Source organism: Sminthopsis crassicaudata, chromosome 1, assembly GCF_048593235.1.
Source record: "Sminthopsis crassicaudata isolate SCR6 chromosome 1, ASM4859323v1, whole genome shotgun sequence".
Taxonomy (NCBI): domain Eukaryota; kingdom Metazoa; phylum Chordata; class Mammalia; order Dasyuromorphia; family Dasyuridae; genus Sminthopsis; species Sminthopsis crassicaudata.
Window position 1 is genome coordinate 74,069,487 of NC_133617.1, and position 16,273 is coordinate 74,085,759.

At 35.9% G+C, this 16,273-nt stretch overlaps 1 protein-coding gene across 1 annotated transcript in view; it reads left to right on the forward strand.

Annotated features, from left to right (window-relative positions):
• The window catches only part of LOC141546792 (uncharacterized), a 28,784-nt gene that overhangs the window by 9,041 nt on the left and 3,470 nt on the right, over window positions 1-16,273 (forward strand). Inside the window, 3 exon segments of the mRNA XM_074274909.1 lie at window positions 5,441-5,553; window positions 14,694-14,741; window positions 15,366-15,719. Of these exon segments, the coding sequence (XP_074131010.1) occupies window positions 5,441-5,553; window positions 14,694-14,741; window positions 15,366-15,719 (515 nt within the window).

Consider the following 16,273-nt stretch of genomic DNA (forward strand, 5'->3'; position numbering starts at 1 on the left):
CACTTAACCACAATGCCTCATACTCTTATATATGCATTGCTTCTACTTGTTCCTTTGGGGAGCAAGAAGATCTCTCTCTCTCTCTCTCTCTCTCTCTCTCTCTCTCTCTCTCTCTCTCTCTCTCTCTCTCTCTCTCTCTCTGTGTGTGTGTGATGAATTTGATTATTGAGTCAGATGTATTAGATTTATTGAGTATTGGATTCTTGAGTAAGTGCACTCTTTGTCATCATGTCTCCAGTGGTCATTTCCACTTTCAAGATACTCAGGACCCTTATATTATACAGCTATTGAGCAACAAGAAAAAAAAAACTAACAACTTTTAATGACAGACACTTTAGTGGAATAATAGGAGGAGGGTCCTTTTTTACAAGTGAGGCTTGAATTTTTGAGATGGTCTAAGGTCAAACACAGGTGTCCTCTCTGAAGTCTCCTCTCCTCTACCTAAGAATTCCACATCAAAGGACCATAAAACTCTGTGATTGACAATGTGAGAAGAGAAAAGAGAAAGCAGAGAGAGATAAGTAAGGTGGAGTTTTAGTTAGAACATCAATCATGGTGTAACTGGGATACACAATGGTACATACCAGGGAGATCATGCTACAAAAACCATGACACAGAGGTGAAGCCAAGGAGAGGTGAGTTCAATGGATTCAAAGATTGTGTACTATTAGCTAGGGTTTTCATCATGTAGGCAATCCATCAGATTAATAGTAAATACCAATCAGACACTGTATTCTTTTCATTTATCCTTGATGATTTCTAAACATTTATTAATTCTTGTCCATTTGCACAGCTTCCATCTTAGCACAGGCCTTCCTTTCCTTGGGTGTGCTATATGCCTTTCCCCTCCATTTCACCTGGTATGAGTCAACTGATTAAGCTTTCTCATCACACCATTCCCTAGACCATAAATTTTTAATGTTGTCCTCAAGGCTAAGTTTAAACTTTTCATCTTGATGTTAAAGACAGTAACTATAATCTGCCCATAATGTAATTTCAAATCTTATGTTGTTGAGAAATAAGGATGGTGAAGGGCCTTGAGATTATGCTATAGAAGGATAAGTTGAAAGAACTGTGGAGTTTATCCTGAGAAAGAATGGATTTGTTACACATGACAGTTCTTGTTTGAGTATTTTAAAGGCTGTTAATATAATAATGATGATGACAGCTAATATTTGTATAGCATTTTGAGATTTGCAAGTGTCGTAGCAATATGATCTCATTTACTCCTTTTTTTTTCTTTGTTTTTTTTGGTTCTTGTTGAGGCAACTGGAGTTCTTTCTTTCTTTTTTCTGATCAAATTAACCAAAGGTTTATATATTTTGTTGGTTTTTTCATAAAATAACTCAGTTTTATTTATTAGTTCAATAGTTTCTTAGTTTCTATTTTATTAATCTCTCCTTTGAGTTTCAGAATTTCTAATTTGTATTTAATTAGGAGTTTTTAATTTGTTCTTTTCTTAGCTTTTTTAGTTGCATGCCTAATTCATTGATCTCTCTTTCTCTCTTTTCTATTTTATTCATGTATCTATTTAGAGGTAAAAAATTTCCCCTTAGAAATGCTTTGGCTACATCCCCTAGGTTTTGATATGTTGTCTCATTATTTCATTCTCTTGAATGACACTATGGATTATTTCTGTGATTTGTTGTTGGATGCACTTATTCTTTAGACTTAGATTATTTAATTTCCAATTGGGTTTTTAATCTATCTTTCCCTGGCCCTTTATTAAGTATAATTTTTATTGTATTGTGGTCTGAAAAGGAAGCATTTATTATTTATGTCTTTCTGCATTTGATTGTCAGGTTTTTATGCCCTAATCTATGGTCAATTTTTATATAGGTGCCATGTACTTCTGAGAAAAAGATATATTCCTTTCTATCCCTATTAAATTTTCTCCAGAGGTTTATCATATCTAGGTTTTCTAGGATCCTATTAACCTCCCTAGCTTTTTCCTTGTTTATTTTGTGGTTAGATTTGTCTAATTCTGAGAGAGGAATAGTTTTTCTGTTCCTTTCTTCCTGTAACTGGCTTAAAATCTTCTCTAGGAATTTTCCTGCTCTACCACTTGGTGCATACACATTTAGTATCATTACTACTTCATTATTTATGATACCCTTTATCAAGATTTATTTTCCTTCCTTATCTCTTTTAATAAGATCTATTTTTACTTTTGCTTTATCTAAGATTAGAATTGCTACCCCTGCTTATTTTTCTACTTCAGTTGAAACATAATAAATTCTGTTCTAGACTTTTACTTTTATTTTGTACGTATCTCTCTGTGTCAAATGTGTTTCTTGTAAACAACATATTGTAGGATTCTGTTTTTTAATCCATTCTGCTATTTTCTTCCATTTTATGGGAGAGTTAATCCCATTTACATTCAGTTATGATTACTAGTTCTGTATTTCCTTCTATCCTATATTCTCCCTTGAATATACTTTTTTTCTCTCTTTCCATCCTGTCCTTAGTTTTTATTTTTACCAACCTCACCTACTGCCTTATCTCCTACCACTTTCTTCCCTTCTCTTAGTAGTGTTTTTTTTTTAACCCACTCCACCTACTATCTTATCTTCTATCAATTCTTCCCCCCTTCTCTTTTCCTGTAGGTGTTTCTGCCCTCCTTTCTATCCTGTAGTTCCCTTTTCTTTTCCTCTTTCTCCTCTTACTTCTTTATAGGGTTAGTTAAATTTCGATACCCAACTGAATGATTAAGTAATTATTCCCTCTTAGAGCCAAAACTGATGAGATCAAGCTTCAAACAATGTTCATGCCCCTCCTTTCTTTCCCTTGATTGTAATAGATCTTTTGTACCTCTTCATGTGAACTAATTTTCCCATTATATCTTCCCTTTCCTTTTTTTTCAGTACAGACCTTTCTTCACCCCTCAATATCTTTTTCTTTGATGTTATCTTATCAACTTACCATCCACTTAACAACCACACCCTCAGTTCATGTGATGCTCCCCTCTGTCTGTCCCCCATCTATCTCTCCCCTCTCCCATGATAGATAACATTTCTCAAGAGTTTTATGTATATATGTACATATATACATGTATGTATGTATATATATGTATGTATGTATGTATGTATGTATATATATATATATATATAATTTTCCCATCTAAGGATGGGAATCTTTGAGCAATATATAATAATATATTATTTATATTATATTGTATATAATTATACATATATAGTAAAATAAATAAGATACATTTCCCCCCTGTTTAAAAGGTGTGGGGGGGTATGTTTCTATGTTTCTTTTGAGTCCTGTGTTTGTATATTAAATTTTCTGTTTAGTTCTGGTTTTTTTCAATAGATCTGGTTGGAAGTCTTTTACTTTATTGAAGTCCCATCGACTCCCCTAAAAGATGATGCTGAATCTTGGTTGTTACCCTAGGTCCTTTGACTTCCAAAATGTAGTTTCCCAGTCCTTCTGATCCTTTATTGTAAAAGCTGCCAGATTATGGGTAATCCTGACTTGCTCCTTGATATTTGAATTGTTTTTGTCTGGCAGTTTGTAGTTTTTTGTCTTGAGATTGTAGTTTTGGTTTTTTAAAACAATGTTCCTTGGGGTTTTCCTTGTGGATTCTCTTTCTAAAAGTGATTGATGGATTCTTTCAATCAATATTTCCCCTTCTGTTTCTAGATTTTTCCTTAATGATTTCTCATATAATGTTTCAGGTTCTTTTTTTTTTTTTTTTTTGGTCATGGACTTCAGGTAGTCCAATAATTTTTAAGTTGTCTCTTCTGGATCTATTTTCCAGGTTGGCTATTTTTACAATGTGGTTATTTCACATTTTCTTTCTTTTTTCATTCTTTTTAGTTTGTGTGACTGATTCTTGCTGTCTCATAAAGTCATTAGCTTACATTTGTCCTGTTCTAGTTTTTTTGGTGATTTCTTCAGATAGCTATGTATCTCTTTTTCCATTTAGTTAATTCTATTATTTAAGGAATTGTTTTCTTCAGACACTTTTTCTTTTCTTTTCCGAGCAGTTGATTCTCTCACGTATAACTCTCATTTTTTTTTCTCATTTTTTCTTCTACCTCTCTTATTTGCCTTTTAAAGTCTTTAATTAGCACTTCCAAGAAGCCTTTTTGGGCTTGAGACCAACTCATATCACATTTTGAGATTTCTTCTGTGTATATTCGGTCCTCTTCTGAATTTGTGTTTTGGTCTGTCCTGTCACCATAATAGCTTTCTATAGTCAAGGTTCTTTTCTTTCACTTGCTCATTTTCTTTTCTTTTAGTATTTCCTCTTTTTTAAAAATTGTTTTAATTCTTAGATTGAGCTCTGTTCCTGGGGTAAAGGGAACACTGTCCTAAGCTTCCTGTGCAGCTCCGAGCATTGGCTTTGAGCACAGGGGCCCCTTGTGTTTGCACAGGGTAGCTTTGCCTGTTCTTTTCAGGAAACAACCTGGTTTCTCAGAGTTTGCCTTCTGAGCTGGGACTGAAAGCTGCCTCACTAATTCGCTCTATTATTAAACCAGGACTGAGGGTCTCAGTTTCTGATTTGCTATAATTTAAACCCTCTTACTGTCTTTCCCAGAGTCTATTTGAGTTGGCTTGAACACCCTTTTCACCCCAGTGAGACTAACATTTCTTGAAGTTTTTCTGCTAGGGTATGAGAGGGAATACAAAGGCCACCTTAACCTTTGATGCACAATAAGCTTTCTGCCATATTGCAGAAATGCCCTTCTTGAGCAAGGAGCAGTGATGCATAACATGGGAAAGGGATCAGCCTGAGGGTCACAATTAGTTGCTCATAAGCAGGGATGCTTTGACAGGGCCTCTTATCTGTGAGTGAGATGCTAAATTGCTGGATTGGCAGATATCATGCATATGCAATCCCAAGAGCTGCTTCTTTGGATGATGATTGGGGATTGTCTACTGTCCATGGGCTGATCATGCTTGCAAAAATGTATATCAATAAGGCTGTACAACATAATAAACTGGACCTCTTTTCACATGCTATGAGTCTCCCACCTCATTCATCTCACCTCTGAAATCAGAAGGCTCATATGCTTTGAGCTCTCAATCAAGACACCCACAGTATTTTTCATGTCTACTTTGAGCTGAGGAGTGGTTTTATTCCATCAGAGTCTATTTAGAGGTTTGGTTTCATATAGTTTTTTTTTCCCTGAGGCAATTGGAGTTAAGTGACTTGCCCAGGGTCACACAATTAGGAAGTGTTAAGTGTCTGAGGTCAGATTTGAACTCGGGTCCTCCTGACTTCAGGACTGGTGCTCTATTCACTGCACCATCTAGCTACTCTGGTTTCATATAATTTTTGAGGGAAATTGGGAGAGCTCAAGCAGCTTCCTAACTTTACTCCATCATCTTAGCTCTACCCCCAAACTCTCTCACCTTAATTCTCTATAGCACCAAGTCCTTCTAGTTAATGACTTCTAGTCTAACTTCTAGTTAATGACTTTTATAGGGTCCCACAGCTAGGAAATGTTAAATGCTTGAGGTTGGATTTGAACTCAGGAACTCCTGACTCCATGACCAGCACTCTTCACTATGTCTTCTACCTGCCCCCCCATCTCATTTAATCTTCACTACAAGCCTGTATGGTAAGTGTGTTTATTATCCCATTAATAGGTTAAATGATTTGCACAGAGTCACACAGCTTGTAAATGTCTAAATCCAGATTTAGACTCAGTTTGTTTTGACTTTACATCTAGCACTCTATTCACTGGGCCACCTGGAACAGCTTTCTGCATAGAAGAAGGATTAGGCATTTTCTGCTTTACCTCAGGAGAGAAAATGGAAGTTTTGAAGTTCACATGTAACTGTGATGTAAGAAAAGTTCATTAACACTTAGAACTATTCAAAAGTGGTATGGGAGGGTTAGGGTATTTGTTAAGAAAAGCTTGGATGACTACTGAATAGGTGGGTTGTAGAGGAGATTATCTTTTAGGTGTGCATAAGACTCAATTCCTTCCAAGGACTCTTCTATGGTTGACAAGGTAAACATTGGTTTGACATGGTAAAATATTCCCGTCACATACTCTATGACAAAGCTAAATTGGTGGACACACTAGCTATCCTTAAGTAATAGAGTTTGATGTCTTCTGACTGAAGATTCTGATCCTGCCATATTCCTGAGGTAAAATTTGAACTCAGGTCTTCCTGAATCAGTGCTCTATCCACTGTAACACCTAACCTGCTAAATAATATAAAATGATTACTTTAATGTGAGTGATGTTTTCATTATCACAGTTGATGAGAGATAGGATTTTCAGAAGATAAAGTGGATTTGGGAAATGAATAAATGATTTTAAAAACTGCATAAGAATAGGATCTAGAATTGTGTATTATGAGAAAACATAGATTGGTGTATTTTTTACGTATGTATACATATATGTATTTTTGTGTATAATCTGAGTCCCAAAGCCCATTGGCATGGGACTCTCTCCTCATTGATAGATATCAATGCCCCACATTTGTGAAAGGGACAGGACAGTGTTGAGGAGTTGATGAGAGTGGGAGAGAGAAGAGATTCACTTTCTTTTGTTTGAGAATTTTTTTCCGCTTCTCTTTGATCTCTTGAGCTGAAGAGTGGTTTCAATACATTAGACTCTATTTAGAGATTGGTTTCACGTGGTTTTTGAGGGAAACAGCTTCCTGGTTTCGTTCTGCTACCTTGGCAGAAGTCCCAATCCTCTTTTTGATGCCCCAAAGGGTAATGTTAAATGGTCACCTGCTCCCCCAAATTCATAGAACTTAAAAAGGATTTTAAAAATCAAATGAGAGATTCAAGAAAGACAAATTTATTTATTTATTTTTTTAATTGTTTACATTTCTTTCTCTTTATTTTTTTTAATTTTTTTAATTCATTTTTCCAAATTATCCCCTCCCTTCACTCCCTCCCCCCCAATGACAGGTAATCCCATATATTTTACATGTGTTACAATATAACCTAGATACAATATATGTGTGTAAATACCATTTTCTTGTTGCACATTAAGTATTAGCTTCCGAAGGTATAAGTAACCTGGGTAGATAGACAGTAGTGCTAACAATTTACATTCACTTCCCAGTGTTCCTTCTCTGGGTGTAGTTGTTTCTGTCCATCATTGATCAACTGGAAGTGAGTTGGGTCTTCTCTATGTTGAAGATTTCCACTTCCATCAGAATACATCCTCATATAGTATTGTTGTTGAAGTGTACAGCGATCTTCTGGTTCTGCTCATTTCACTCAGCAACAGTTGATGTAAGTCTCTCCAAGCCTCTCTGTATTCATCCTGTTGGTCATTTCTTACAGAACAATAATATTCCATAACCTTCATATACCACAATTTACCCAACCATTCTCCAGTTGATGGACATCCATTCAACTTCCAGTTTCTAGCTACAACAAAAAGAGCTGCCATAAACATTTTGGCACATACAGGTCCCTTTCCACTCTTTAGTATTTCTTTGGGATATAATCCTAATAACAGCAATGCTGGGTCAAACGGTATGCACAGTTTGATAACTTGTTTGGCATAGTTCCAAATTGCTCTCCAGAATGGCTGGATTCAAGAAAGACAAATTAAAAAAAAATCCAAGAAAAACAGAGATTTTGTTAGGAAAACTAGCCAATTAGAAAAGGAGATCTAGAATCTTTTTTTAATTTTTATTTTTATTATAGCTTTTTATTTACAAGATATATGCATGGGTAATTTTTCAGCATTGACAATTGCAAAACCTTTTGTTCCAATTTTTCCCCTCCTTCTCCCCACCCCTTCCCCCAGATGGCAAGTTGACCAATACATGTTAAATATGTTAAAGTATAAGTTAAATACAATATATGTATACATGTCCAAACAGTTGTTTTGCTGTACAAAAAGAATCAGACTTTGAAACAGTGTACAATTAGCCTGTGAAGGAAATAAAAAATGCAGGTGGACAAAAATAGAGGGATTGGGAATTCTATGTAGTGGTTCATAGTCATCTCCCAGAGTTCTTTTGCTGGGTGTAACTGGTTCAGTTCATTACTGCTCTATTGGAACTGATTTGGCTCATTTCATTGTTGAAGAGGGCCACATCCATCAGAATTGATCATTGTATAGTATTGTTGTTGAAGTATATAATGATCTCCTGGTCCTGCTAATTTCACTCAGCATCAGTTCATGTAAGTCTCTCCAGGCCTTTCTGAAATCATCCTGCTGGTCATTTCTTACAGAACAATAATATTCCATAACATTCAAATGCCAAAACTTATTCAGCCATTCTCCAATTGATGGGCATCTACTCAGTTTCCAGTTTCTGTCCATTACAAAGAGGGCTGACACAAACATTTTGGCACATACAGGTCCCTTTCCCTTCTTTAAATTCTCTTTGGGATATAAGCCCAGTAGTAGCACTGCTGGATCAAAGGGTATGCACAGTTTGATAACTTCTTGAGCATAGTTCCAAATTGTGCTCCAGAATGGCTGGATTCTTTCACAACTCCACCAACAATGTATCAGTGTCCCAGTTTTCCCACATTCCCTCCAACATTCCACATTATTTTTCCCTGTCATTCTAGCCAATCTGGTAGGTGTGTAGTGGTATCTCAGAGTTATCTTAATTTGCATTTCTCTGATTAATAATGACTTGGAGTATCTTTTCATATGGCTAGAAATAGTTTAAATTTCTTCATTTGAGAATTGTCTGTTCATATCCTTTGACCATTTATCGATTGGAGAATGGCTTGATTTCTTATAAATTAGAGTCAATTCTCTATATATTTTTGAAATGAGGCCTTTATCAGAACCTTTGACTCTAAAAATGTTTTCTCAGTTTATTGCTTCCCTTCTAATCTTTGTCTGCATTAGTTTTGTTTGTATAAAAACTTTTCAATTTGATATAATCAAAATTTTATATTTTGTGATCAATAATGAAGGAGATCCAGAATCTTAAGGAAGAAAAGGACGTCTTGAAAACCAGAATTGGGCTAGAGGGAGCCAACAAAGTTATGAGACTACCTGCCATATGGGGGAGGGGATAGGGGGAAGGAGGGGAAAAATTGGAACAAAAGGTTTTGCAGTGGTCAATGTTGAAAAATTACCCATGCATATATCTTGTAAATAAAAAGGTATAATTAAAAAAAGTTATAAGAGACTTAGAAATAATAAAACAAAAAATAAAGAATGAAAAAATAGAATAGATATGAGATTACTCTTTTTTTTAATTTGGAATTTTTTTTCATAGTATATATGCATGAGTAATTTTTTTTTATAATATTATCCCTTGTATTCATTTTTCCAAATTATCCCCCCCTCCCTCCATTCCCTCCCCCCGATGACAGGCAATCCCATACATTTTACATGTGTTACAGTATAACCTAGATACAATATGTGTGTGTAAATCCCATTTTCTTGTTGCACATTAAGTATTAGATTCTGAAGGTATAAGTAACCTGGGTAGATAGACAGTAGTGCTAACAATTTACATTCATTTCCCAGTGTTCCTTCTCTGGGTGTAGCTACCTCTGTCCATCATTGATCAACTGGAAGTGAGTTGGATCTTCTTTATGTTGAAGATATCCACTTCCATCAGAATACATCTTCATACAACATTGAAGTGTACAGTGATCTTCTGGTTCTATTCATTTCACTCAGCATCAGTTGATGTAAGTCTCTCCAAGCCTCTCTGTATTCGTCCTGCTGGTCATTTCTTACAGAGCAATAATATTCCATAACCTTCATATACCATAATTTACCCAACCATTCTCCAATTGATGGACATCCATTCAACTTCCAGTTTCTAGCTACAACAAAAAGAGCTGCCACAAACATTTTGGCACATACAGGTCCCTTTCCCTTCTTTAGTATTTCTTTGGGATATAAGCCCAGTAGTAGTACGGCTGGGTCAAAGGGTATGCACAGTTTGATAACTTGTTTGGCATAGTTCCAAATTGCTCTCCAGAATGGCTGGATTCTTTCACAACTCCACCAACAATGTATCAGTGTCCCAGTTTTCCCACATCCCCTCCAACATTCATCATTATTTGTTCCTGTCATCTTAGCCAATCTGACAGGTGTATAGTGGTATCTCAGAGTTGTCTTAATTTGCATTTCTCTAATCAATAGTGATTTGGAACACTCTTTCATATGAGTGGATATATTTTCAATTTCATCATCTGAGAATTGTTTGTTCATATCCTTTGACCATTTATCAATTGGAGAATGGTTTGATTTCTTATAAATTAGGGTCAGTTCTCTATATATTTTGGAAATGAGACCTTTATCAGAACCTTTAACTTTAAAAATATTTTCCCAGTTTGTTACTTCCCTTCTAATCTTGTTTGCATTAGTATTCTTTGTACAGAAGCTTTTTAATTTGATGTAATCAAAATCTTCTATTTTGTGATCAATAATGATCTCTAGTTCTTCTCTAGTCATAAATTCCTTCCTCCTCCACAGGTCTGAGAGGTAGACTATTCTCTGTTCCTCTAATCTATTTATTATCTCATTCTTTATGCCTAAGTCATGGACCCATTTTGATCTTATCTTGGTATATATGGTGTCAAGTGTGGATCCATATCTAATTTCTGCCATACTAATTTCCAGTTTTCCCAACAGTTTCTTACAAATAATGAATTTTTATCCCTGATATGAGATTACTCTTAAAAAAAATCCAACAGTCTGCACAGTAGATCAAGAAGAGAAAACAGAGTTATTGGACAACCTGAAAGTTACAACCAAAAAAGAATCTTGATATAATAATACAATAAATAAATTGTCCTAAAGTTTTAGAAGAAGAGAGGGAAATAGAAATAGAAAAAAAATCTATGTATCACCAGCTGAAAGAGGTCCTATATAGATATCCTGTATGAATATCACAGCTAAATTCTCCAACCACAAAATCAAGTTGAAAATATCATGAGCAACAAAAGAAAAATAATTCAAATAGAATCACATAAGACCTAGGAGTGGCTACATTAAAAGACTACTGATCTGGGAACACTATATATGAAAGAGCAGCAAAAGAATTAGGGTTGTGGCCAAAAATATCATACCCGACAAAATTAAGCATAATTTGGAATGAAAAAAGTTAATGAAATCTTAGATCTGAGCTTAATTGAAAATTTGCCATATAAGACCCAAGAAAAATATCATAGCAAAGATTAATTTCAAGGATTTCAATAGGGGCAAACTATGCTTTATTTGTAGAAATATAAACCACATGTCTAAGACTGTCATTAGTAAGTGACTAGTTCAAAAGAAAACTTGAGTAGAGCTGAATATGATGTGATTCTAAAAGCAAAACCATTTAAAAAAAGGAAAAAAGAATAATTAGGTGATACAAATGACAGCAAGAAATAACAGAGAAATTAGATGAGGAGGACTAGTAGTTCTGAAATCCTCACATCAGGAATTGATTAAAGAGGGAACAATACATATATATCTAGAAAGATATAAAAATCTTCTAAATTTATTAAGAAATAAGATAGGGAAGGAATCGGATAGGGGGCATATAAAAGGGAGGGGTAATTATTGGGAATGGGATTAAGAAGGAGGAAAAAGGTGGAGTGAGGATAAGGGAAAGATCCTTGGAGGTGTGTTAGGTTAAATAATAGTAAGGCAAGGTAGAAGTAAAGTAGAAGAGTTAGAAGGGACAGGAAACAAAAAATACACACAAACAATAAGCATAATAGTAATGATCAGGAATAGAATTTATAAGAAAAAAAGAAAAAAATTAGGGAAACCACTGTATGTTAGCCATATGAAGTGATATTGTTTTAGACTATTTAAAACTACTAGATTGCAAAAGTTGGAATATTGCTGTAGAAATGTTGAGTTGGTAGATTTAGAAAAATATGGAAAGACTTAGACCTAAGAAGGATGATGTTATCCACCTTCAGAGAAACAGAGGAGAAAGTATGAATCTGAATACAGATATCTATGTATATGTTATTTGTAAGTATGCATATATATGCATAAACATATATGTAGATTTGTATATACATATGGGCAATATATGTATATGTATACATGCATACATATATACATGAACATACACATGTCCATCTATGCATCTTTAGCTATATATATATATATATATATCATCACTTAATTGTAGCCTACTTGGAAGAGATGGGGATAAGGAAAGAGGAAAGAACAATGAAACAAAGCAGAGAACAAAAGAAAACCCACAAGGAAGCAAAAAAAAGGTGGACAGTTTTGAATACAAGGTGAATATACATTTTCTTGAAATAGAAATTTATTGTTTTATATTTTGAATCCTCTCATGTTCTGCTATACACATGATTTTTTCTTATTCTATTTTATTTTAAGTTTTAAATAAATAAATTCATTTAAGAAAAACCAAACAATTTTGAAAAACTTAAGGATTCCCATTAAAGAAGATTGATGATAAAGTATGCCATCCATCTCTGGACAGAAAATTGATGAACTCAGAAGGCAGAATGAGACATTTTTTTCCCTTTGGGTAGGGATTTGTTTACTTGACTTTACTTGTTACAGAGGTTTTGTTTATTATTATTTTTTCCAGTGGGAGGAAGGAAGTGGGAGAGGAAGAAAATAAATTTTTATTAATTGAACTCCCCTTCCCCCCCAAAAAAAAGAACTGGATTGAGAAATTCCATGATAAGAATTCTTTTGTTTTTGTTAATGTTTACCATTCCCCCCATAATCATGTTTCACAGAACATTTGCGAAGGATATAGCTTATGATAAGGAATATCACTATCACTAACCACAAGATAATTGCTTTGATAAAGACATTATCAGGCATATTAAAGATAAAATAAAAATGTCTGGTCCTCTACTCTGGTCCAAACTCCTCAGAAGAATCGATCAACTCAAGTCATATCAGGAGAATTTATCATTTCAAAAGTTCTTAAACTTCCTGAGAGAATTGATCACCTCAAATAATATCCATGAGAGCCACCAATTTAAATACCCCTCAAAGACTCCAGAAAGATTTCTCAACAAGGTAGATCCTAGACATAGCCTGATTCTCTTTGGGGAACTACATCTGGATTTTGAGGGGCCCCAAATTTGGGGCTTAGCTATTCCTTGATCTACAACCAGACATTAGGACACATCTCTTTGTATTTCCATTTCCATTGTTTATCCTTCACTGATTCTATGTAGGAAGGTAGTTAGGTGGTGCAATGGATAGAGTGCAGGGCCTGGAATCAAGAAAACCTAAGTTCAAATTTTGTCTGAAACACTTACAAGCTGTATAACTGTGGATAAATTGTCTAACTTCTTCTGTTTCAATTATGTCAACTGTAAAATGGGATAACAACCAATCTGCCTCTTAAGGTTGTCTTGCAAATGAAATGAGATAATGTTTTGCAAGCTTCAAAATTTTTTTATAACAATTAGTTGTTAATTAATTATTATTACTTTATCATATCAAAAGGATAGAGCATTCTATCTCTCACTGTTGGCTAGTAGTGAGTAAAGAACAGGAACTTAAGTGGACACTTCAGAAATCAAGTGGAGAGTGGTTTTGATCTATATAGCAAAGATTGGCTTGCCTGGAGTCTTTTTCTTTTCTCCCTTCTACAGGATTAAACATTTATTGGTAAATTTTAAGAAATATTTGAAATACAGTGAACCCCTATGTTGCATAAATTATTCCTAAGATGAGACAAAGAAAGAATACATCAAACTCTGTATATGACAAATAATTCTTATTCCCAAGTCACAGAGTGATAGTTATGTTAGTTGTGGTTATAAAAATAAATTTCATAGATTTTAAAATAGTTTAAAAAAATTTTTTTAATAAAAACTTTTAATTTTTCAAAATACATGCAAAGATAGGTTTTGACATTTGCCTTTGCAAAATCTTGTGTTCCAAATTTTCCTCCCTTCCCCCCAATCAAACAATCCAATTTACGTTAAACATGTGCAATTCTTCTAAATATATTTCTATATTTGTCATATTATACAAGAAAAATCAGATCAAAAGGGAAAAAAAGGAGAAAGAAAAAGCAAACAATAACAACAGAAAAAGTGAAAATACTATGCTTTGATCCACACTCAGTCTCCATAGTTCTCTCTCTGAATGCAGATAACTCTCTCTATAACAAGTCTATTGGAATTTTCTTGAATCACCTCATTGTTAAAAAGAACCAAGTTCATCACAGTTGCTTATTACATAATTTTGTTGCTGTGTACAATGATCACCTGATTCTGCTCACTTTACTCAGCCATCAGTTCATGTAAGTCTCTCCAGGCCTCTCTGCATTCATCCTGCTGGTCATTTCTTAACAGAACAATAATATTCCATAACCTTCATATACCATAATTTATTCAACCATTCTCCAATTGATTAAAATCCTCTCAGTTTCCAGTTTTTTGCCACTACAAAGAGGGCTGTCACAAACATTTTTGCACATGTGGGTTCTTTTTTGGTAAAATCTTTGGGATACAGACCCAGCTGGATCAAAAGATATGCCCAGTTTGATAGTCCTTTGGGCATAGTTTCAAATTAATTTTTGCCTGGAGTCTTTTCAAGAGAACCTTTTGAGACTTAATCAGACCTGTTTTGGTCAGAGGAAATTCTCCATTTCTCTAGGATCTCATGTTCTCATGTTGGGTTCAAGCTAGACCCTACATGTCACTAATTTCCTGTGTCTTTCTCCTGCCCCTCCCTCATCCCACTTCCTGCCACTTTCAGCTTCCCTCTCCGACTCTGCACTCTAGAATGAAGAGTTTAGGTTGCTTTCTGTATCACAGTGAGATAAGTGGGAAGGCTTTGGGCCAGGAACAGAAGTGATAGTGCTTCCACGTAAGTTTCCTTATTCCCAGCCATGTGTACAGGAGTGGGGGGAGCTGAGCAAGGGAATCTCACTGAACTGGACCCTCAGAGGCTTGTATCTTTGGGATTCTGGACGTGCCTCTTGATGGCAGGGTTGTGGGGGGAACCTGGGGCTGATAGAGCTAGTCATCTAGAACTGAGCTGGTTAAGTGGACCAGTTCCCATGCTTTGTTCTCTCTCCTAATTTCTAAGAATTGTCCAACTCTGTGAATACAAAGATCCTGGATTTTTTTTACTCCCCGACCCGGGGTACTTCACTATCCAATCCTAAGGATCTCTGAGAATCTGGGAGACAAAGAAAACTTCTCTATTCCTTTCCCTCAAATTGAGGAACAATTTTGACCTCTGGGATTCCCTAAATTTTGCCATTGATCATGTTTAACCTTTCTTGAAGTGCTGAGAACCATGTAAATGACTAAAGAGAAATGGGTCCTAAGCTGAGTGTCTCGCATTGGAGTATGGGTGGGAGAGTAGGCGATATCCAGGTAAGAATGGGGTTTAAGGTATTTAAGGAATCAAGACCTTCACTCTTAGGAGGCAGAAAAGTTGAATTGTCCCTATTTACTCCACTCCTATTATTTTTTCCTTCTGTAGGGGATAAGATCTTGCTAGCAGAATTAGGAGGAGGCTCCTACCCACATAACCTGACCCTGAACCTCAAGTGTCAAACCTCTGGCTTCCAATTCAATACAAGTATTTTAAGCTGGTACCTTTGGGACCCTGGACATGCCCCTCGGTGGCTATCCAGCCTTGACCTCACATCTGCAGAAACCCATGAAGGCCGCATCATTTCCTCCAGGGAAGACAGTAGCAACCAGATTTTCCTTCAGATTAAAGGCCTGGGCCTTGGGGACTCCGGCCATTATCACTGTGCAAGAAGGGTGGGTGATGGAAGTGACACAGACAAGCTGGTCTTTGGTCCTGGGACAGATGTGACTGTGGAGCCTGGTGAGTGCCTCCTCTGTCCCAGCCCTAAGGAAATAGTTCACAAAAGTCTTGACTCTAGGTCCAAGTCAGTCAGTGCTGCTGATCAGACCAGAACCAGGGTCCCCAATTTTTCAGACCTCTCTTTTGACTACAAAGCTGTGTGACCAAACAGAGCTAGTATACTTTCTCTGAGCAGTAATTCTGATTATGGACTATGGTAGGTCACTGAAGGGATTTGACTCTCAAAGTCCATGGAGTTGGGATATCCATGTGTGAAATTCTATGATCCCTGACAGCCCCAGTGACAGTCAAGAGTAGGGAGTCTTGGGAGAAAAAAAGAGCTGTGGTCTGGGGGGCAGCACGGGCAGGCGATCTGGGTTCATAAAAGTTGGGCTGAGGCAAGCACTGGCATCTGTTTTTCACAATTACTTGGGCTTATGAATTTTTGCCCCATAGAAGGGGCCAGGCCTGGGCTGAGAGGGGGCCTGGAAGTGGGTGAGGTTTGCTTTTCACATTTATTTGGTTGCATGTGTGTCTGCCCACAACCGAGTCTGTTGCAGGCTGGAGGATTACCT